We start from the raw sequence: 18,339 nt of genomic DNA on the forward strand, positions 1-18,339 counted from the left end.
TTTGCAACAAACTACTTCATCCATTCCAGAATGCCGCATTTTTTTCAAAACACTCTCGGGTTTAGCTGCATTTTTCTCATCATCTCCTAAAAGATCAGAAAACTCAAGGAATTTATGAACAAGAAACTCCCAAAAGTAGCACCAACTGGATTCAATTTTACATCTCTGCTTGTAAATACAGTAAAGGAATACAGAGAAAAACGGACTGCTTTCTTTAAAAATATCATTTGTAATGACTCTGAAGAAAACTGGGATGATGCTGTAAATGTGCAGGCTCAAGGATATTTGAATTTTTTCACACAGTTTCAGAATATATTTCTTCTTGAAGTCTATGCTAGAGTGTTCGCACATACAGATGTGCTCTACAATATTCTTCAGACAAAAAGTCTAGACATAGCATACTACTTGCAAGAGGTATCAAAGTTAAAAAAAAAAAATACTATATCCGAGTTCCATATGGAGTAATATGGAAAATGAAAATTCTTCAGCCAATACAGTGGAACCACCATTAAAGCGAAGAAAAGGAGATGATGAATTGAAATACAGGCAGCTGTACTACAGCATACTAGATCGTATGCACATGGAAATTACTGACAGATTTTCGGTTTATGGAAAGCTTCAGTTCACACATCTTCTAGATTCTCAAAAATTTTCTGCTTATAGAGAAAACTTCCCGAATGAGGCACTAAACAAATTATTTCAGTCCTATAACAGTCACTTTGATCAAGTACGTTTGAAAAATGAATTAAGTGTAATATATTCAGCAGAAGTCTTTGAATTTTCGAACAAACCTATCCATGAAATATTATCTGCCATATATGAAAACCAACTGAACCAAGTTATTCCTGAAGTCCTTAAATTGGCAACATTAATTGTGACAATACCAGCTACGTCAGCATCGGTAGAAAGAACATTTTCTGCGTTGAAGAGAATAAAATCCTACTGTAGATCAACTCATACACAAGAACGTTTATCCGGCTTGGCACTAATATCCATTGAAAAGTCATTTCTACAGAAACTTTGCAAGTGGCCCAACTGTAATTTCAATGACGAAGTCATCAACGTATTTTCGTCTCAATCAAGACGTCTGGAATTCACATAAATATGTAAGGAATTTTATTATAGGGATTTTAAAATATATTTTGTGTAATAATAGGGTCAGTGGTAGCCCAAACCCTTTAACCAGTATACGCCACTGATTGTTGGATGTTAAAGTGTGAAATACCTGAAGACAAACGTAAAAGAAAGAGGAACAGGAAGACTTTCTCAACTAAGAAGCAAGTGGTGTAATATTTTGTGTGACACGTTGTGCTAATTTATGCACCCAGTAGTGAAGTAAACAAGACAAAACAAAGCAAAAACACTCTAGTTGCATGTATGAACAACCATACACATAATTTCAGCAAGTTGTGTTTTTTAAATATTGATTTTGCATTTGAAATAAAAAAGTGAAATGAAAAAGTTTGTGATGAAATTCAAGTAATTATACAATACATTTAAAGTGATTTCGGAAACAAACCTGACGCGATAGAAGTAAATGGATTGAAAATTCGAATTCAGCACATCGACATTGTATAAAATCACATTATTTACTTTAGGCAACGAACCCAAAGTTGAAATTCGCAGGCTAGTGTAATCAGATAAGTACGAACTCGCGTGCATGCAGTGTTGGTGTAAGATTGGTTTAAGTGCTACAAACCAATATATTGTCATATTTTTTACTGATATTCCTGAAACATTTCCAAAATGAAACTTACACCAAGGGGAGAATGCTCTTACCTCTATAACATATATTTTTCGCGAAAAAATTATGTCCTGCATTTTTAAATATTCAGTGTTAAAAGGTGTTTCACGTGACCATTCAGTAAATAATTCCATACTTTGATGCAAACCTATTTTTATTGAAAAGTATGATCTCTTAGCTTTAAAATAAGCCCAAGATTAAGATTCTACCTCAATTAGAAGAGAAGTTGTGAATTATTTTTGTTGACATAATGTGCAACATTTTTACATTTTCCCTCATATTGACAGAATTGCTGTATGGATATCGTGCATTATAGAAGGCTAAAATTTTACATAATTAATTAACTTAAGGTTCTTTACCATCCCATCAAATTTGATGAAACGCTGAGGTGGTCGGGTTGAAAAGTCCACTTTTTTGTGTTGATTCGACATGGAATGGCCTTATTATGTAAATTTTGGATTCGTTAATCATCATCCCGTTATCAACTGACCAATTGGTAATTGAATTAATGTCATCCTGAAGAAACTGACAGTCAGCAACTCGATTTTTCGAAAAATTTTTAGATCGTCAGCAAACAATAGATAGTCAGAACTTGTTCTTTTGCAAATGTCATCAATGAAGATTAAAAATAGAAGAAGTCCTATAGTTGAGCCCTGGGGCACACCACAAATAATATTAAATGGATCAGAGAGAGTATTCGAAATTCGTACACTTGATTGTCTATCATGTAAATAATTTTCAAACCAGCTTACATAGCTTACCGATAGTCCTATATTATCTAATTTAGACATTAGAATAGAATGTGGAACTACATCAAACGCCTTACTGAAATCAAAATGTATTGCATCTGTTTGGCCCTGGGATTCAACAACTGATACAATCTGATTCAAATAAGAGACTAAGTTAGTTGTAGTAGATTTGGATTTAGTAAATCCGTGCTGTACACAATTTAATTTGTTCTTTACAAAAAAAGAAATATGTTTGTGAATTATAGTTTCATAATTTTTTGAGAAATTATTTAAAATAGAGATTAGGTCTGTAGTTACCAACTACATTCCTTTTGCCATTTTTAAAGACAGGAATAATGATGATGATGATGATGATGATGATGATGATGATGATGATGATGATAATCAAGCTCAGAAAGAAGTCACCACTGTTCCGGGTCATCTTCAGATGAAGCATGTTACACAGTTCTCAGTTTTCTGTTACATTGTCCAGTTTTCTTCGTTTATGCTTCTGGTTTTTTTTTTATCCATGTGTTCTTTGTTTTCCTGAGTCTCGTTTGTTGTTATTTTTTCTGTAAAACTAATTTCACAATCTTTTCTTTTTCCACCTTTCACTATACCCAAATCATTTAATTTTTTGTCCAATTATATTAACGGTTTCTCTTCCACTACTTCTCTCATTGTGTCATTCCTGACTGTTCTCCGTTTTGTAATTCTTTCTGTTGCTCTCTGAAATACTAATGAAATTGCATTTGTAAATTAACACTTTTCCTTTCCTTTCAAATGTTCCAATTTCATAACCATCCTAATGTCATGAAGCCGCTCTATCAGCCCACTGATGTTATGCATATTTTGCTATCTGCTGATCATGATTTACGTCCTTGTAATTTCTGTTTCAATTTTTGTGTCCGCACAAGTCATAGCAACTTATGAAGAGAAGTCTTTTATTCAGATATAGGTTGATGTTTATTACTATCAATCAATTACAGACGTTATATCAATTTTTTCCAGTATATAAGTGTCATATGTAACAAGTGTAAAGAGAGAGTAAAGTGTTTTTGTGAAATTTATGTAATTGCCAAATTATTTGATGAAACACTTTCAAATTTGTAATATTGGTCACAAATGAACGTTGTTTAATGTACATATTTTCAAGACTCAAGATTAGCACGTGCTAAATAATGATAATTTTTTAAATTTTAATTTTAAAAAATATTAGCATCTGAAGCAACATTTTTTAAATGATTGTGAAGTAAAAAATTATAACAACTGTGTATGAAATTGTTTATGAAATTGTTTCTACAGATATGTTCTTCATCAAGACAAAATTACACAGCTTTATCATCACAACTGTGTAGAGTACAGTTTTTTAAAGAAATGCCAGCATTTTTAGCTAATTGTGCATGGGTAATCCAGAGTAACGACCGTTTAGCTTTAATAAATTAAAAAAAAAATATTTTATTAACCAGAAACATGTGACTTACAAATTTGAAGCTTACTTTATTTCTCCATATACTCACCTCCGTTATTTAAACATTTGTCATATCTGTCCACAAGCTTTAGAATTCCCATGTTATAGTCATAGATGCAGACTCCCCGGGGCCAGGGCCCCTGCAATAATTTTACAGACAGGGCTGCCCCCCCCCCCAATATTCCCAAATAATAATAGATAGGCTAATAATAGTGATTATAATAAATAATAATAATGATTATGATGATGATGATATTATTTTTATTATTATTATTATTATTATTATTATTATTATTATTATTATTATTATTATTATTATTATTATTATAACAAAAAATGTTTTGGGTATGCTGTACAGACTGAAAGCAAAAGAGGTGACAAGGCATGTTGGCGACAATGATTACATTTAACTGGCAATGGACCGTGCTCACGTTATTATTATTTCTACATATCAATAATGCATTTAAACCGCAGATGGCAATTTTCAAGATACGTTGAGGCGTTGAGCTTCATTTAATTTTCACTTTAACAGTCAGTATCCAGGATCGCATAGTGTCGTGGCCTCATGGCAATATTGTTCAGCGAGTTGTTGTTAGTTTAACTGTTAATTAGTAATTTAATAGTATAAGTGTACCTCATGTGTATAACATGGGTCGATATATCATTAAGAAACCAAGACTTGGTGTTAGTGTTGCTCATTCAATTTAATGCAGTGCCGTCTACATCAACAAACATGGCTTGTACCAGTGGCGACAATGGAAAGCATGAAAATAACAGTGTTACTAGTTCTAGTTGTGTTGATGAGCTAACTGTGCAATGTAATATGTCCACCATTGAACTTACAGACAATTATGGATATTGTAAGAAAATACATAAAAAAATTTTTCAAGAAAAGTGGAAATCAACTTTCCCATGGCTAGTGCATATAACAACAGCAGATGTTATTTATTGCAAATATTGCAGGGAAACTTATTCTAAGAATCTGGTAAAATTTTCTAGCAAATATGACTTGACTTTCATAAACAGTGGTTTTAAAAACTGGAAGAATGCTCTGGAGAAGTTTCAGGTTCATGAAAAATCTGGTTGTCACAGTGAATGTGTTTTGGCTGTAAATAACTTAAATTCTGGGTTGAATGTATTAGGCCAGTTATCTACCGCAAAGGAACTACAGATGAAAGATCTAGGGTATAAATAATAAATAATAAATAATAATAATAGTAATAGTAAACTGCCCCCCATTGAGGGTAGCCATTACGGACTCAGTGTATCCTCAAAAAAAATTATTATGCATATGTAAACATAGATATTAAATTGTAAAGAAGGGAAACAAAGAAAAGGGCGTGAAAAATTACAATTGCTATTAATGTGGCACCATGTGATTAATTAGGATTTGGCAGGATTTTTTTTAACACAATTATCACAATGTCATCCCTTAGAGATGTTGGCAGAGCAAACTGCCGTCGAAATTCTTCGAAAAATAAATAAATAAATAAAAATACTGTCTTCTTTACAGAATCTAGCTATGCAGGGTCTTGCAATACGTGATCACCCGGATGATATGAGTAATTTAATTAACCTAATGCGACTGAGAAGTAATGACTGTCCAGAACTTAAAAAGTGGAGGGATTGCGAATCATATAAATGGTATTCTCATGACATATGTAAGGAAATGCTGGAAATTATGAATCACAGCGTATTGAGAGATATTATAAAATCTGTTCAAACAGCCAAATATTACTCCATAATGGTCGATGAATCGTGTGATATTTCTGTAAAGGAACAAGTGTCATTGTGCTTCAGAACAGTTACAGATGATCTTGAGGTACAAGAAAATTTTGTAGGATTCTACGGAATGTCCAAGACAGATGCCAAAACATTATTTCGTATTATTAATGATGTTATTATATGATTTAATTGTGAAATAAGTGCAGAGGCTAGTGCTATATAATGGTGCTTTGAATATGGCACGCAAGTATTCAGAAGTTCAAGCTAGGCTGTCTGAAAAAGAACTCCGGACATTATTTGTGCACTGTTTGGCCCACTCAATCTTGTCGTTCAAGACACTATCAAGAGTATTTCTGGTAACTTTATAAAAGAGGTAATTTTATTTGTGAGAAATTCGCCCAAAAGACTTTAATTTTTCAAGCACTTACAAGGCGATGATGCAGTCAATTTAAGACCATTTTGTCCTACCAGATGGGTGGTTCACTTCTTATCGTTGTCATCATTTCATTCTAATTATGAACAATTGATTGAGTTTCTTAAAGAGTTGTCAGAAACAGACCCATCAGATGTTGGTTCTAAAGCAAATGACTTTTGCCTTCAAGTGCAGTCATTTAATTTGTGTGTGTTATGTAAGATATTTTGTCACATTGATGCAGTTAACACTGCACTATAGAAGAAAACGTTGAGTTTTCAGGAAGCTTATTCTCTGATTCAGCTCCTGAAGGTACCCTAACACATATCAGAACTACCTATCACACTTTTGGGAAAAAAATCTTAAATAGTGCCCAATCCCTTCACTTAAAAGAACCACAGCTACCATGCCAAAGACGCACTCCGAAAACACTAGATGCTGGAAGTGCCTGTCACAGTTTTTCCATGCCTAAGGATATGTACCGTCCGAAGTTTTTTTAAATAATTGATGTTTCCGTTCAGTGTCTTGTTTCTAGATTTGAAAATGCTGCTTCACGTTTGTTGGTTAACATTGAAAAATTCGTCACGAATAGAAGCAATGATGTTACGGACACATTGATATTGATGATATTGATTCTGATAGACTGACATTGCACCATAACATGATGGTGGACATTTTGAATTCAAAAGTGAATACGAACTCCTTAGATAATTTTTGTTCAGTTATACAGTTTCTATTTCTATTAACTGTCCCAGTGTCCACTTGTGTAGCTGAAAGATCGTTTTCGAGTCTTCGAAGGCAGAAAAGTTACTTAAGGTCATCAATGGGACAGAACAGACTTAATTCAATCGCCATATTAAATTGCCACTGAAACATCACCAGCACTTTGGATCTCAACCCCATATCTGACCAGTTCACCATACCTTCGCCAGGCTTTCGTTAAAATAGGTAATTTGTTTTGATTGTTTTATTCCTTAAACTATTTTATATTGAATTGCAAGTTTCGAATTTACATAATCTAGTAGCACAGTTATTATTAATAATTTATTAATCAATTACATAAATCTTATTTCAGTTTAGTACAAACTCTAACTTGTATTTCAATCTACATATTAACGTAAATCATAAACAGAAATTTAATTTTGAATTGTTATCGCATTGAAAATGTTAAAGTATGTGTTCTGAATGATGTCGTTGAAGCTTGGATTTTCCAAATATTATGTGGAGGTGCCCCCCCCCCCCCCAATATTTTATGGAAATCGGCGCCACTGGTTATAGTCATCTGCCGCCAGTCCTTTGAGCCAGTTTTTCACTGCATTCTTCAACTCATCATCACTTCCAAAACATTCCCCACCCAGAAACTCTTTGAGCTTCATGAAAAGGTGAAAATCAGTAGGAGCAAGGTCCGACTATAGGGCGGGTGATCAAAAAGTTTCAATCGAAATTGTTCCAATAAATCTCTGATTGCAGTAGCAGTGTTAGGGCGGGCATTGTCGTGAAGAAGTACAATACTGCGGGAAAGCATTCCATGCCTACAATTTTGGATTGCTCGCCATAGTAATGGAATGCTTTCCCATGGTATTGTGCTCCTAGTGATTTTCACCTTTTCACGAAGCTCAAAGAGTTTCTGGGCAGGAAACGTTTTGAAAGTGATGACGAGTTGAAGAATGCAGTGAACACCTAGCTTAAAGGACTGGCGGCAGATGACTGTAACACGCGAATTCTAAAGCTCGTAGACAGATATGACAAATAGTTAAATAACGGAGGTGATAATGTGGAGAAATAAAGTAAGCTCCAAATTTGTAAGTGACATGTTTTTGGTTAATAACATTTTTTTTTAAATTTATTAAAACCTGGATTATCCTCGTAAATATGGCTGGCATTAAAAGCGTTAATCATATGGAGAGTTTCCTCTCAATTAGTCTCTAAACACACACCTTCATCTCAAACAGCAGAAATAACTAAAATGCTCTCTCAATTAATATCACTCAATAAAAGAATTGTATTCCAATGGATACCATCCCATTGTGGAATCCTGGGAAACGAGAATGTGGATGCTTTAGCAAAGAAGGGCAGCACTGCTACTTACAGACCTGTTACTAAATCTACATATTACTCTGTGAAAAGATTTATTAAATCTACATACTTAGACTTCAACAAACAAAATTTGATAACACAATCCCAAGGGAAAAAATGGAACTCTCTGCATCAAAATCCACAGTTAATTCCTGATTTACCACGAAAATAGTCTGTAGCTGCATTTAGATTGTCAACAGGCCATGATTGTTTGGCCAAACACCTGCATAGAATTGGAATATATCAGTCCCCTAACTGCCCATTGTGCAACTCAAACCAAGAAATGGATTCAGAATACCTCAAAATCTGTGCTTCAGTGGCTGGTCATGATAATATCTTTGAAAAATATTGGAGTGCAAGAGGTCAAATGACTTTATTGTCAAATGCCTGGCATTAGAAAACAACAACAACAACATTTTCTCTCAATATTTCTTTGTATTGTTTTATTTACTCTTTCTTGCAGCTTGCATCCGAACTGTTCAACTAGCTGACAGATTGCTTCAACAGGAAGCAGAAAGGCGCAGCTTGTAATAAGGGTTTTTAATTTCTATTTATAATAAACGATCAGATCATTAGACGTTGACAGTGTCTGGTAAGGATGGTACAGGAGAGCTTCGATTGTCAGCATTAATTTGTTCAAAGAAAATTAGAGTTATCAAAACAATGATAATGGAATCATTTAAACCGATAATGACACTTTGTTCTGAAAATGAAACCTAGCCACATATACACATTTTTCTCTTAGGTTATAACTTGAAACAAAATTATGCATTACAAGAAAACTATCCTTTAACACCATCACATTGATTTCATTTAATAGAAAATTATTAAATCCATTACATTTCGTGCAGGAATTTTAACAGAAAAGCTTAATAAATGTTGTCATTCAATAAACACCAAATCACATGTTTCTCTGGATCACCATGTTTATTTACCGACATTGACATAGAGAGTAACAGCTGTCATGCTTTTAGATGTTTACATCACAGTGAGCCTATGAACAGTAATCAGTTATGAAGACAGTGGATCCCTGATCATATGATTTACATTACAAAACTCTCGGGCACATGACTGGATAATCGAGATTGTGTGAATGCCCATCACCTCGTAGAAATATACAGTATATGATCTGGCAGAAGCAACGATTACTTGAATATAATTGTATTAAATAGCAAATGACAGTTGTAGAAATGATGATAGTAAAAGCTCTTCTTTTGTATGTTGATCTTTCTTTACTGTTTCTATTAAATCGAGGTTAATGTTGTGCGAATGGTGGTCTAGTGGATTTTGTAGTGGTTCAGCTTTTTCTATTTCTGTTGTTATGTTTATTTTGTTGAGCTAGTCTGTATTCCATTGTATTATATCTGTTTGTGTTTTTAGGTTCTGTGTTGTTGGTTTTTGTTTTATCCATGTTATGTCTGGTAGAGATTTGATTTTAAGGAAATTTTTTGGAGCTTGTTCTTTAATTTCTTCAACAATGGGTTTGTTTTGTGTGTACAACTGTAGTGCTGCAGAGGGAGTAGTTTTTACTCCTCCTGTTATGAGTCTTAATATAGTATTTTGTGTTTGTTCCAATTTATTTAGTCTTGTTTTGTTTGCCATGACTATTGCCTCACAAATGGCTTTTAAGGAATCTGCAGGTTCATTGCTCCCTGTCCATAAGCCCGCCATCGGTCCCTGTTCTGTGCAAGATTAATCCAGTCTCTATCATCACATCCCACCTCCTTCAAATCCATTTTAATATTACCCTCCCATCTACGTCTCGGCCTCCTCCAAGGTCTTTTGTCCTCCGGCCTCTATATGCATTTCTGGATTTGTTCATACGTGCTACATGCCCTAACCATCTCAAACGTCTGGATTTAATGTTCCTAATTATGTCGGGTGAAGAATACAATGCATGTAGTTCTGCATTGTGTAACTTTCTCCATTCTCCTGTAACTTCATTCCTTTTAGCCCCAAATATTTTCCTAAGAAGCTTATTCTCAAACATCCTTAATCTCTGTTCCTCTCTCAAAGTGAAACTCCAAGTTTCACAACCATACAGAACAACCGGTAATATAACTGTTTTATAAATTCTATCTTTCAGATTTGTTGACAGCAGACTAGATGACAGAAGCTTCTCAACCGAATAATAACAGGCATTTCCCATATTTATTCTGTGTTTAATTTCCTCCTGAGTGTGATTTATATTTGTTACTGTTGCTCCAATATATTTGAATTTTTCCACCTCTTCGAAAGATAAATCTCTAAATTTTATATTTTCATTTCATAGAATATTCTGGTCACGAGACATAATCATATACTCCGTCTTTTCGGAGTTTACTTCCAAACCTATCGCTTTACTTGCTTCAAGTAAAACTTCCGTGTTTTCCCTAATTGTTTGTGGATTTTCTCCTAACATATTCACGTCATCCGCATAGACAAGAAGCTCATGTAACCCATTCAATTCCAAACCCTGTCTGTTATCCTGGACTTTCCTAATGGCATATTCTAGAGCAAAGTTAAAAAGTAAAGATGATAGTGCATCCCCTTGTTTTATCCCGTAGTGAATTGGAAAAGCATCAGACAGAAGCTGGCCTATATGGACTCTGCTGTAAATTTCATTGAGACACATTTTAATTAATCGAACTAGTTTCTTGGGAATACCAAGTTCAATAAGAATGTTTTATAAAACTTCTCTCTTAACCGAGTCATATGCCTTTTTTAAATCTATGAATAACTGATGTACTGTACTCTTATACTCCCATTTTTTCTCCAATGTCTGTCGAATACAAAAAATCTGATCAATAGTTGATCTATTACGCCTAAAACCACACTGATAATCCCCAATAATTTCATCTACATGCAGAATTAATCTTCTCAAAAGAATATTTGACAAAATTTTGTACGACGTCAACAAAAGTTATATTCCTCGAAAGTTACTACAGTTAGTCTTGTCCGCCTCCTTAAAAATAGGTACAATTATGGACTCCTTCCATTGTTCTGGTACAATTTCCTTTTCCCAAATAGCAAGTACAAGCTTGTAAATTTTGCTAGATAATGCGCTTGCAATCTCTTGTATTAATTCTGCTGGAATTTGATCAATACCTGAAGACTTGTATTTTTTCAGATTTTCTATCGAAATTTCGACTCCAGAAAGTGTGGGTTCGGGTATAAATGGCTCAGCAGTTTGTATTTGAATTTCGTGCCGATCATTTCTATTTGGCCTATGAACATTTAGTAGTTGCCCAAAATAGTTCTTCTATCTGTTCAGGATTGAATGAGAGTCTGCAAGCAAATCACCATTCTCATCCTTGATCACGTTTATCCTTGCCTGATATCCGTTCTTAAATTCCTTTATACCCTTATATAAATCTCTAATGTTTTTATTCTTACTATTTGTTTCTACCTCACTCAGTTTTTCCTTCAAGTAATCTCTCTTTTTATTCCTAAGTGTACGACTTGCTTCCTGTCTTTCATTGAAATAATTATCTCTATTCGTCTCAACTGGATCCTGTAAGAATTTCAATTTTTCCTGTTTCCTTCTTTCTACTACCATGCTACAATCTTCATCAAACCACAGTTTCTTTTGCTTAGTTTCATAATAACCTATGCTCTGCTCAGCTGCAATTTTGATACTATCTCTGAAATTTTCCCACACACTATTGACATCTAACTCCTTCTCAACTTCGTCGGAGCTTTCTAAAGTGGCAAACCTATTTGAAATTTCGACCTGATAATGTTGCTTAGTTTCCTCGTCCTTTAATTTCGGAATATTGAATCTACTAATATTAATTTGTTGCTCTACTCGCTTGGCTACTGATATTCTTTCTCTTAATTGTCCAATTACCAAATAATGGTCAGAATTACAGTCTGCCCCCTGAAAGTTCGAATGTCTGCTATTCTAGTATGTCTTCGTTTATCTATCAAGATGTGATCTATTTGATTGTGTGTCAATTCATCTGGAGAAGTCCAGTATATTTATGTATATCCTTATGGGGAAATGTTGTACTTTTGACAATTAAATTTTTTCATGTCGCAAAGGTGACTAACCTTAACTCCATTGTCATTACTAGTTACGTGTAGGCTCTCTTTTCCAATAATCAGTTTAAAAATATCTTCCCGTCCTACTTTAGCATTGAAATCCCCCAATGCCATATTTAATAGCTGGTTTGATATAAGTTCAGTAGCGCTTTGTTCAATGTATCTTGAGAACTACCCCATGTCATCCCGTTCAGACATTTTATCAACGATGCTTTTTTGTTTGCTTTGTTACATTTTCTATGTGGTGGTTCCAGTTTAATTTATTGTCTAACTGAACGCCTAGATATCTAGTGTTTTGAGATTTCTGCAATTTTTTATTTTGTATGTTTAAATTGAAATCTTCATTTTTGTGTCTCATGGACAAGAATTGATAGATTTATTTGTATTTATTTGCATATTATTTTCTTCTGTCCAATTTTGGAGTAATTTTAGGGCTTTGTTCATTTTATTTTCTAAATTAACTTCTTGTTTTTTTATTGTTTTTTATGTTGTCCATATGATTAGTCATCTGCAAATAAGCATATGTTTGTCTTTGATTGATTTTAGTTGATTTGGTAAATTATTTACATATATATTGAATAGTGTTGTGCTTGTTACAGCACCTTGTGGTAAACCAGTTTTTGTTTGTTTATAAGATGAAATATAGTTGTTATATTTTGTTGCAATCCACCGTTGGCTAAGAAATTTTTAAACCATTCAAGCACGTTGCCTTTGATATTCAATTCAATTAGTTTCAGTTGCATATTAGTGGAAATCATAGTTAAATGAAAAGCTCATTCACCAAAGTGTGGTGATTTTTGTTGCAGTTTGGCCATGCACTGCAGCATCTTCTGACAAGAACCTCGTACATCGAGGTGTCAGGCCTGTCCACTGTTGAATGGGATGCTGTCGAAATATGCAGTAATTTTATGACTCATTGGTAAGTAGTAAACATTTTACACACTTCAATCTGCAAAATTTTGGATCACATCATCTGGATGCTCTTATTAGTTAGGAATTGCTGAAATCTGCAAATAAAAAGTAAAGTACAATGAAATCTCAGTATAACATACATCACAAAATAATATTATTTATACTTTATTTTGAAAAGTACTGTACTCTATAATGAAAAGAGGAAGATTTATTAAAAAAAAAGTCATTTTTTTTATTCTACATTAGATAATACAGAGTTATTTCACAACACATCTTATCTTTCATTTACTTTAGCTGAGTTTACAATCCATGTGAGATTTAACAAACTCAGTTAATACTCTGCACCTATACAGTAAGTATACATGTTTCTCAGTTTTAAAATTATAACACAGAGAAATTATTTAGGTTAACAAGAATGTTACTAACTACCGGGTGTTTCAAAATAAATATCGGAGTTTTAAGGCTTTGTAGTATTTATTACAATACACCAAATGAAAGAGCAACTAAAACAGTTTTTCTACAAGTGCTTAATGTGAGCACCATTCATCACATGACACACATCGAGTCATAAGCAAGTTCTTCTCAAACCTTGATCAGTGTGTCTGGAGTAATTGTTGCAACAACTGCTTCAATCCTCTGTCTTAAGTCTGGTAGATCAGCTGGTAGCGGAGGTACATACACATGATCCTTTATGAATCCCCAAAAGTAAAAATCGTATGGCGTAAGATCTGGTGAATGTGGAGGCCATGCGAAACAAGCTCTGTCATTCGGCCCCTGTAGGTTGTAGAGCTTGTAGGAACTGCAAACAATAAGGACGTAGTTGTAAGCGTCTCCTTAAAATTCTCCACACAGACGTCACTGGAATTGCTAATTCACTACTAGCCTTCCGAACAGATTTCTTAGGGCTACACGTGAAAGACTCTCTCACTCATTCAACGCACTTTCTAACAGCAGACAGAGGAAACAGTGCATGAGCATGTGTGCGTAAAAAACTGTTTGAGTTGCTCTTTCAGTTCATGTATTATTTATAATTGTACGTTAAATGTAATAAATACTACAAAGCCTTAAAAACCCGTATTCATTTTCAAACACGGTGTATAATAAATATACACAATCAATAAAATTTGAAGAAGTTCTTGACTTTAATTTGGTTTGCTTTTCTAATAATTCACGTTGTACAGACTCAGAAACAAAATTTGGGTCACCTAATTTTAGTAAGTTCCAGATATAATGCATTGTGCTTGTGCAGTAAACAAGGACGCCTAAATGTATGCTACTTGTGGACAGTCTTGCGAAGCTTGTTGCCTACATAGAGGAGGACTTGGCCCATTTTTTAATTCCGTATCTGTACAGATTGTTGAAGTAGTTCACTCAGTAACTTGAGATTCAATAATTCTTGCTAGAAACAATGTAGGACAAAGTTCATATATTCACAAGATTCTGTACTTTACATACAATATTAAGTTTTCAGCCGTCATGTTAAAAATAAAATTAAAAAAATTCTCCTACATAATATGACTAATCATAGGTAATGATAGCATAAAAATAAAATATTTTTGCATTATAATGTATTGGATTTTAGTAGGGGACTTAAATTTGTAAGTAAAACTGAAAAGTACGCTAAACAGAAGTCCACTATATTGAGACAATACTGTACCATGAAGTTACTATTTTCTGTTTTAAAGTGATATGCGTGTTTTCTGTGTTTTTACAATCCATGTGAGATTTAACAAATGTTCTGTTATATGGCTAGAAAAGGTTATTTTCAAAAGATGCTTGGAATTTATAATATACCTTTAAACTTTAAATTTGATTAGGCTATCTCAGAATTATCTGAATGTCACTTAGCCTAGTTCACCTCTAAGCCTCTCATAATTATGTTGTTGTTGTTTTCTAATGCCAGGCGTTTGACAATAAAGTCATTTGACCTCTTGCATTCCAATACTTTTCAAAGATATTATCATGACCAGCCACTGAAGCACAGATTTTGAAGTGTTCCGAATCCATTTCTTGGTTTGAGTTGCACAATGGACAGTTAGGGGACTGATATATTCCAATTCTATGCAGGTGTCTGGCCAAACAATCATGGCCTGTTGCCAATCTAAATGCAGCTACAGACGATTTTCGTGGTAAATCGGGAATTAACTGTGGATTTTGATGCAGAGAGTTCCATTTTTTCCCTTGAGATTGAGTTATCAAATTTTGTTTGTTGAAGTCTAAGTATGTATCTCATAATTATGTAGAATTGTTGTTGTTTAATCAACTGTCTGAATCTCACAAGTGATACCAACATGGCACCACTTATGAGGAAACTAGGCCAGGAGATAAAGGGGTAGGATGGCCAAATTCTTTCCCCCTCAATTGCATACATCGCCGATTAGCTACATATTACACTAATCAGACTTCAGATGTTTACAAACAATTTTATTGTTCTTCCTCTGACACATATCATCAAGGGACATTGTACTGTCTGATAATAGATGTATATATCAGCCAAAACCCCAATCAGAGGTAGATACATAGGATGTTCTAACATGTATATCTCGTGTTATAGAAAGATTTCCTTGTTATGCTTCTTGTTAAAAAACTTAGTGTCGATAAGATGACACATACTTCATACGTTTTATGCATTGCACACAGTTCAGCTCCTATATCGTGTTGCAAGTGAAATTCCTCTTTACAGTTTACTTTCTTGAACTATTACGGTATTCGAAAAAGAGAGAGAGAGAGAGAGGGGGGGAGGGAGAGAGAGAAGGGGGAGGGAGGGAGGGGGGGAGAGAGAGAGAGATTTTTTTTAACACTACAATTGGGTATACACCCGGTGGTAGTGATATATAATATACAATAATTACAATTACATGAAATAAAATAAAATAAACATAAATGAAATAAAATAAAATAAACGTAAATCTATAAATAGTAGATGCAATAAACCTAGGACTATAAATAAAAACTATTCTATAATAATGCCTACAATAAGCAAAAGTAAATCTAACTTTTAAGTACTTCTATTTCACCCAGCTATTACCAATTTAAGTAATTACATATCACCTTAATTAATTACATACGAACTTAATTACATATCATCTTAATTAATTACATATCACCTTAATTTATTTACATATCAACTAAATTACATATCATCTTAATTAATTACATATCAACTTAATTATATATCAACTCAATTAATTACATGACACAACTTAAATAATTACACTGCACCTCCAATTAAATTTTCAGTCTAATCTTCTCAACCTTTCCTTAAATGTATTGATTTTAAGAGGACCACCCTGAAAGAAAAATTTTGCCACGTCCGTTCTTTGTTTTCTACATTTAAACTTCCTAATATGATCAGTCCTTCCTAAGTATGATGGTGTTGCTAATCTAGCATTGACATCGGTCCATGCTTTGTGTCCCATTTGTGCCTTGAACAATGCGGTGAGTCTGGTTTTTCGTCGCCTTGACTTGAGAAGTTCCTACCCTAAATATTTTACTATCTCCTCACCATGTCCCTTTCCCATTTTGACATATTTTGCTGCCTTGCGTAGGACCTTTTCTATTGAATCGATTTGGTTTTGTCTGTACGGATCCCAACCTACTGCTCCATATTCCATAATTGGGCAAACAAGGGTTTTGTACGCTAATTCTTTTGACTTTCGGTTAGATTTCTTCAGAATACGCATAGAGAAATGTAGTGCTTTCCAGGCTTTCCTTGTGGTATTAGTGACTTGTTCCTCCCAACCCAGTTTGTTACTTAAATATATACCTAGGTATTTACAAGTGTTCACTTGTGGCATCGATGTACCATTCAGCTGATATCCGAGACAAATTTCTTTATGCGTTCTACAGAAGGATATTGACTTACTTTTACTGACATTGATTTTCATTTTATTTTCTGTCGTCCAGGTTTCAATAACATTAAAATCGTTTTGTAAGGTGGCGATAACAGATTCATCATTAATTTGTGTATATATTATTCAGTCGTCCGCGAATAACCTTATCTGAGACGTAGTATTTCTATTTATATCGTTTGTATATATAAGAAACAATAGAGGTGCAAGGACTGCCCCTTGAGGCACACCTGATGTTACATTTCCTAGTTCCGATATATTTCTTTTCCTAGTCTGACTTTTTGGGTTCTGTTCTCTAAGAATTTATTTATCCATCTTACTACTCGATTATCTATTGGAAGCCTGCTTAGTTTCTCTAAAAGTTTTTCGTGAGGCACTACGTCGAAAGCTTTAGTGAAATCGATCACAACTCCGTCTATTATCTCCCCCCCCCCCCCCTCAACTTCATAGGATAAATCTTGTATTAAGGATGTGATTTGACTTTCGCAAGAGTATCCTGGTCTGAAGCCGTGTTAATTCTTGTTCAGCCATTCGTTATTTTCTAAAATGTTGCGAATATATTGTGTTATTAGATGTTCCATTATTTTGCAGATAACTGATGTGAGACTGACAGGTCTGTAATTGTTCGCCTCGCATTTGTCTCCTGCTTTATATATGGGGATTATGATAGCCGATTTCCAGTCGTCTGGGATACTACAATTATTTATTGATATATTAAAAATTTGCATTAAGTACGGGATCATGGCTTCAACAATTGAATATGTACATAACAGGAGTTCTATATAATTGCAGACTTAAAGCATTTTACTTTATTTATAAATTGTACAAATTGAGTGTACATTTAACTGTTCGGAAGTATAGATATAAAAGATATACTGTATGTATGTTGTAATAATTTCAAATGTTCTTTGATTACGAAAATCAGCATATAAAAGTAACATGAACCTTGGAAGGTAGACTTTGCTTTGGTTCACTGACAAGTAACAAATGGGCCAATGACGAGGGATACTAATTCTACAACAATAAGGTGCTCTTCACTGCGGGTAATGAATATACAGTGAAACCTGGCTTACGGACACTCCAAGATACGGACACTTCTCATATACGGACAGATTTTTATGTCCCAACAGAAATAATATAGAAATAATGATAAATTCAACTCTCGTTTATGGACACACTCAGACACGGACAAGGACAGCTGTTTTACAGTCCTAAAGCTTGCTTTGCCTTCTGACTGCGGACAGAACTTGGAGTTCAAGACCTAATGTGTTACAAAAATGGAAAATTTAGTTTCGAGAACTGTACAGAAATTCCTTAACATGAAAAAAGACATATTAGTAAGGGTCTCGTAGGCTACCACTAGCCCAGCCGGCTACCCCTTGTCAGCTGGAAGCGGG

At 34.1% G+C, this 18,339-nt stretch overlaps 1 protein-coding gene across 1 annotated transcript in view; it reads left to right on the forward strand.

Annotated features, from left to right (window-relative positions):
• LOC138713540 (uncharacterized) overlaps nt 1-18,339 on the forward strand; it is a 165,997-nt gene that overhangs the window by 105,873 nt on the left and 41,785 nt on the right. The window contains exon 11 of the mRNA XM_069845707.1: nt 12,986-13,098. Within this exon, the coding sequence (XP_069701808.1) occupies nt 12,986-13,098 (113 nt within the window). The remainder of the gene's footprint in view (nt 1-12,985; nt 13,099-18,339) is intronic.

Source organism: Periplaneta americana, chromosome 14 (assembly GCF_040183065.1).
Source record: "Periplaneta americana isolate PAMFEO1 chromosome 14, P.americana_PAMFEO1_priV1, whole genome shotgun sequence".
Classification (NCBI taxonomy): Eukaryota; Metazoa; Arthropoda; class Insecta; order Blattodea; family Blattidae; genus Periplaneta; species Periplaneta americana.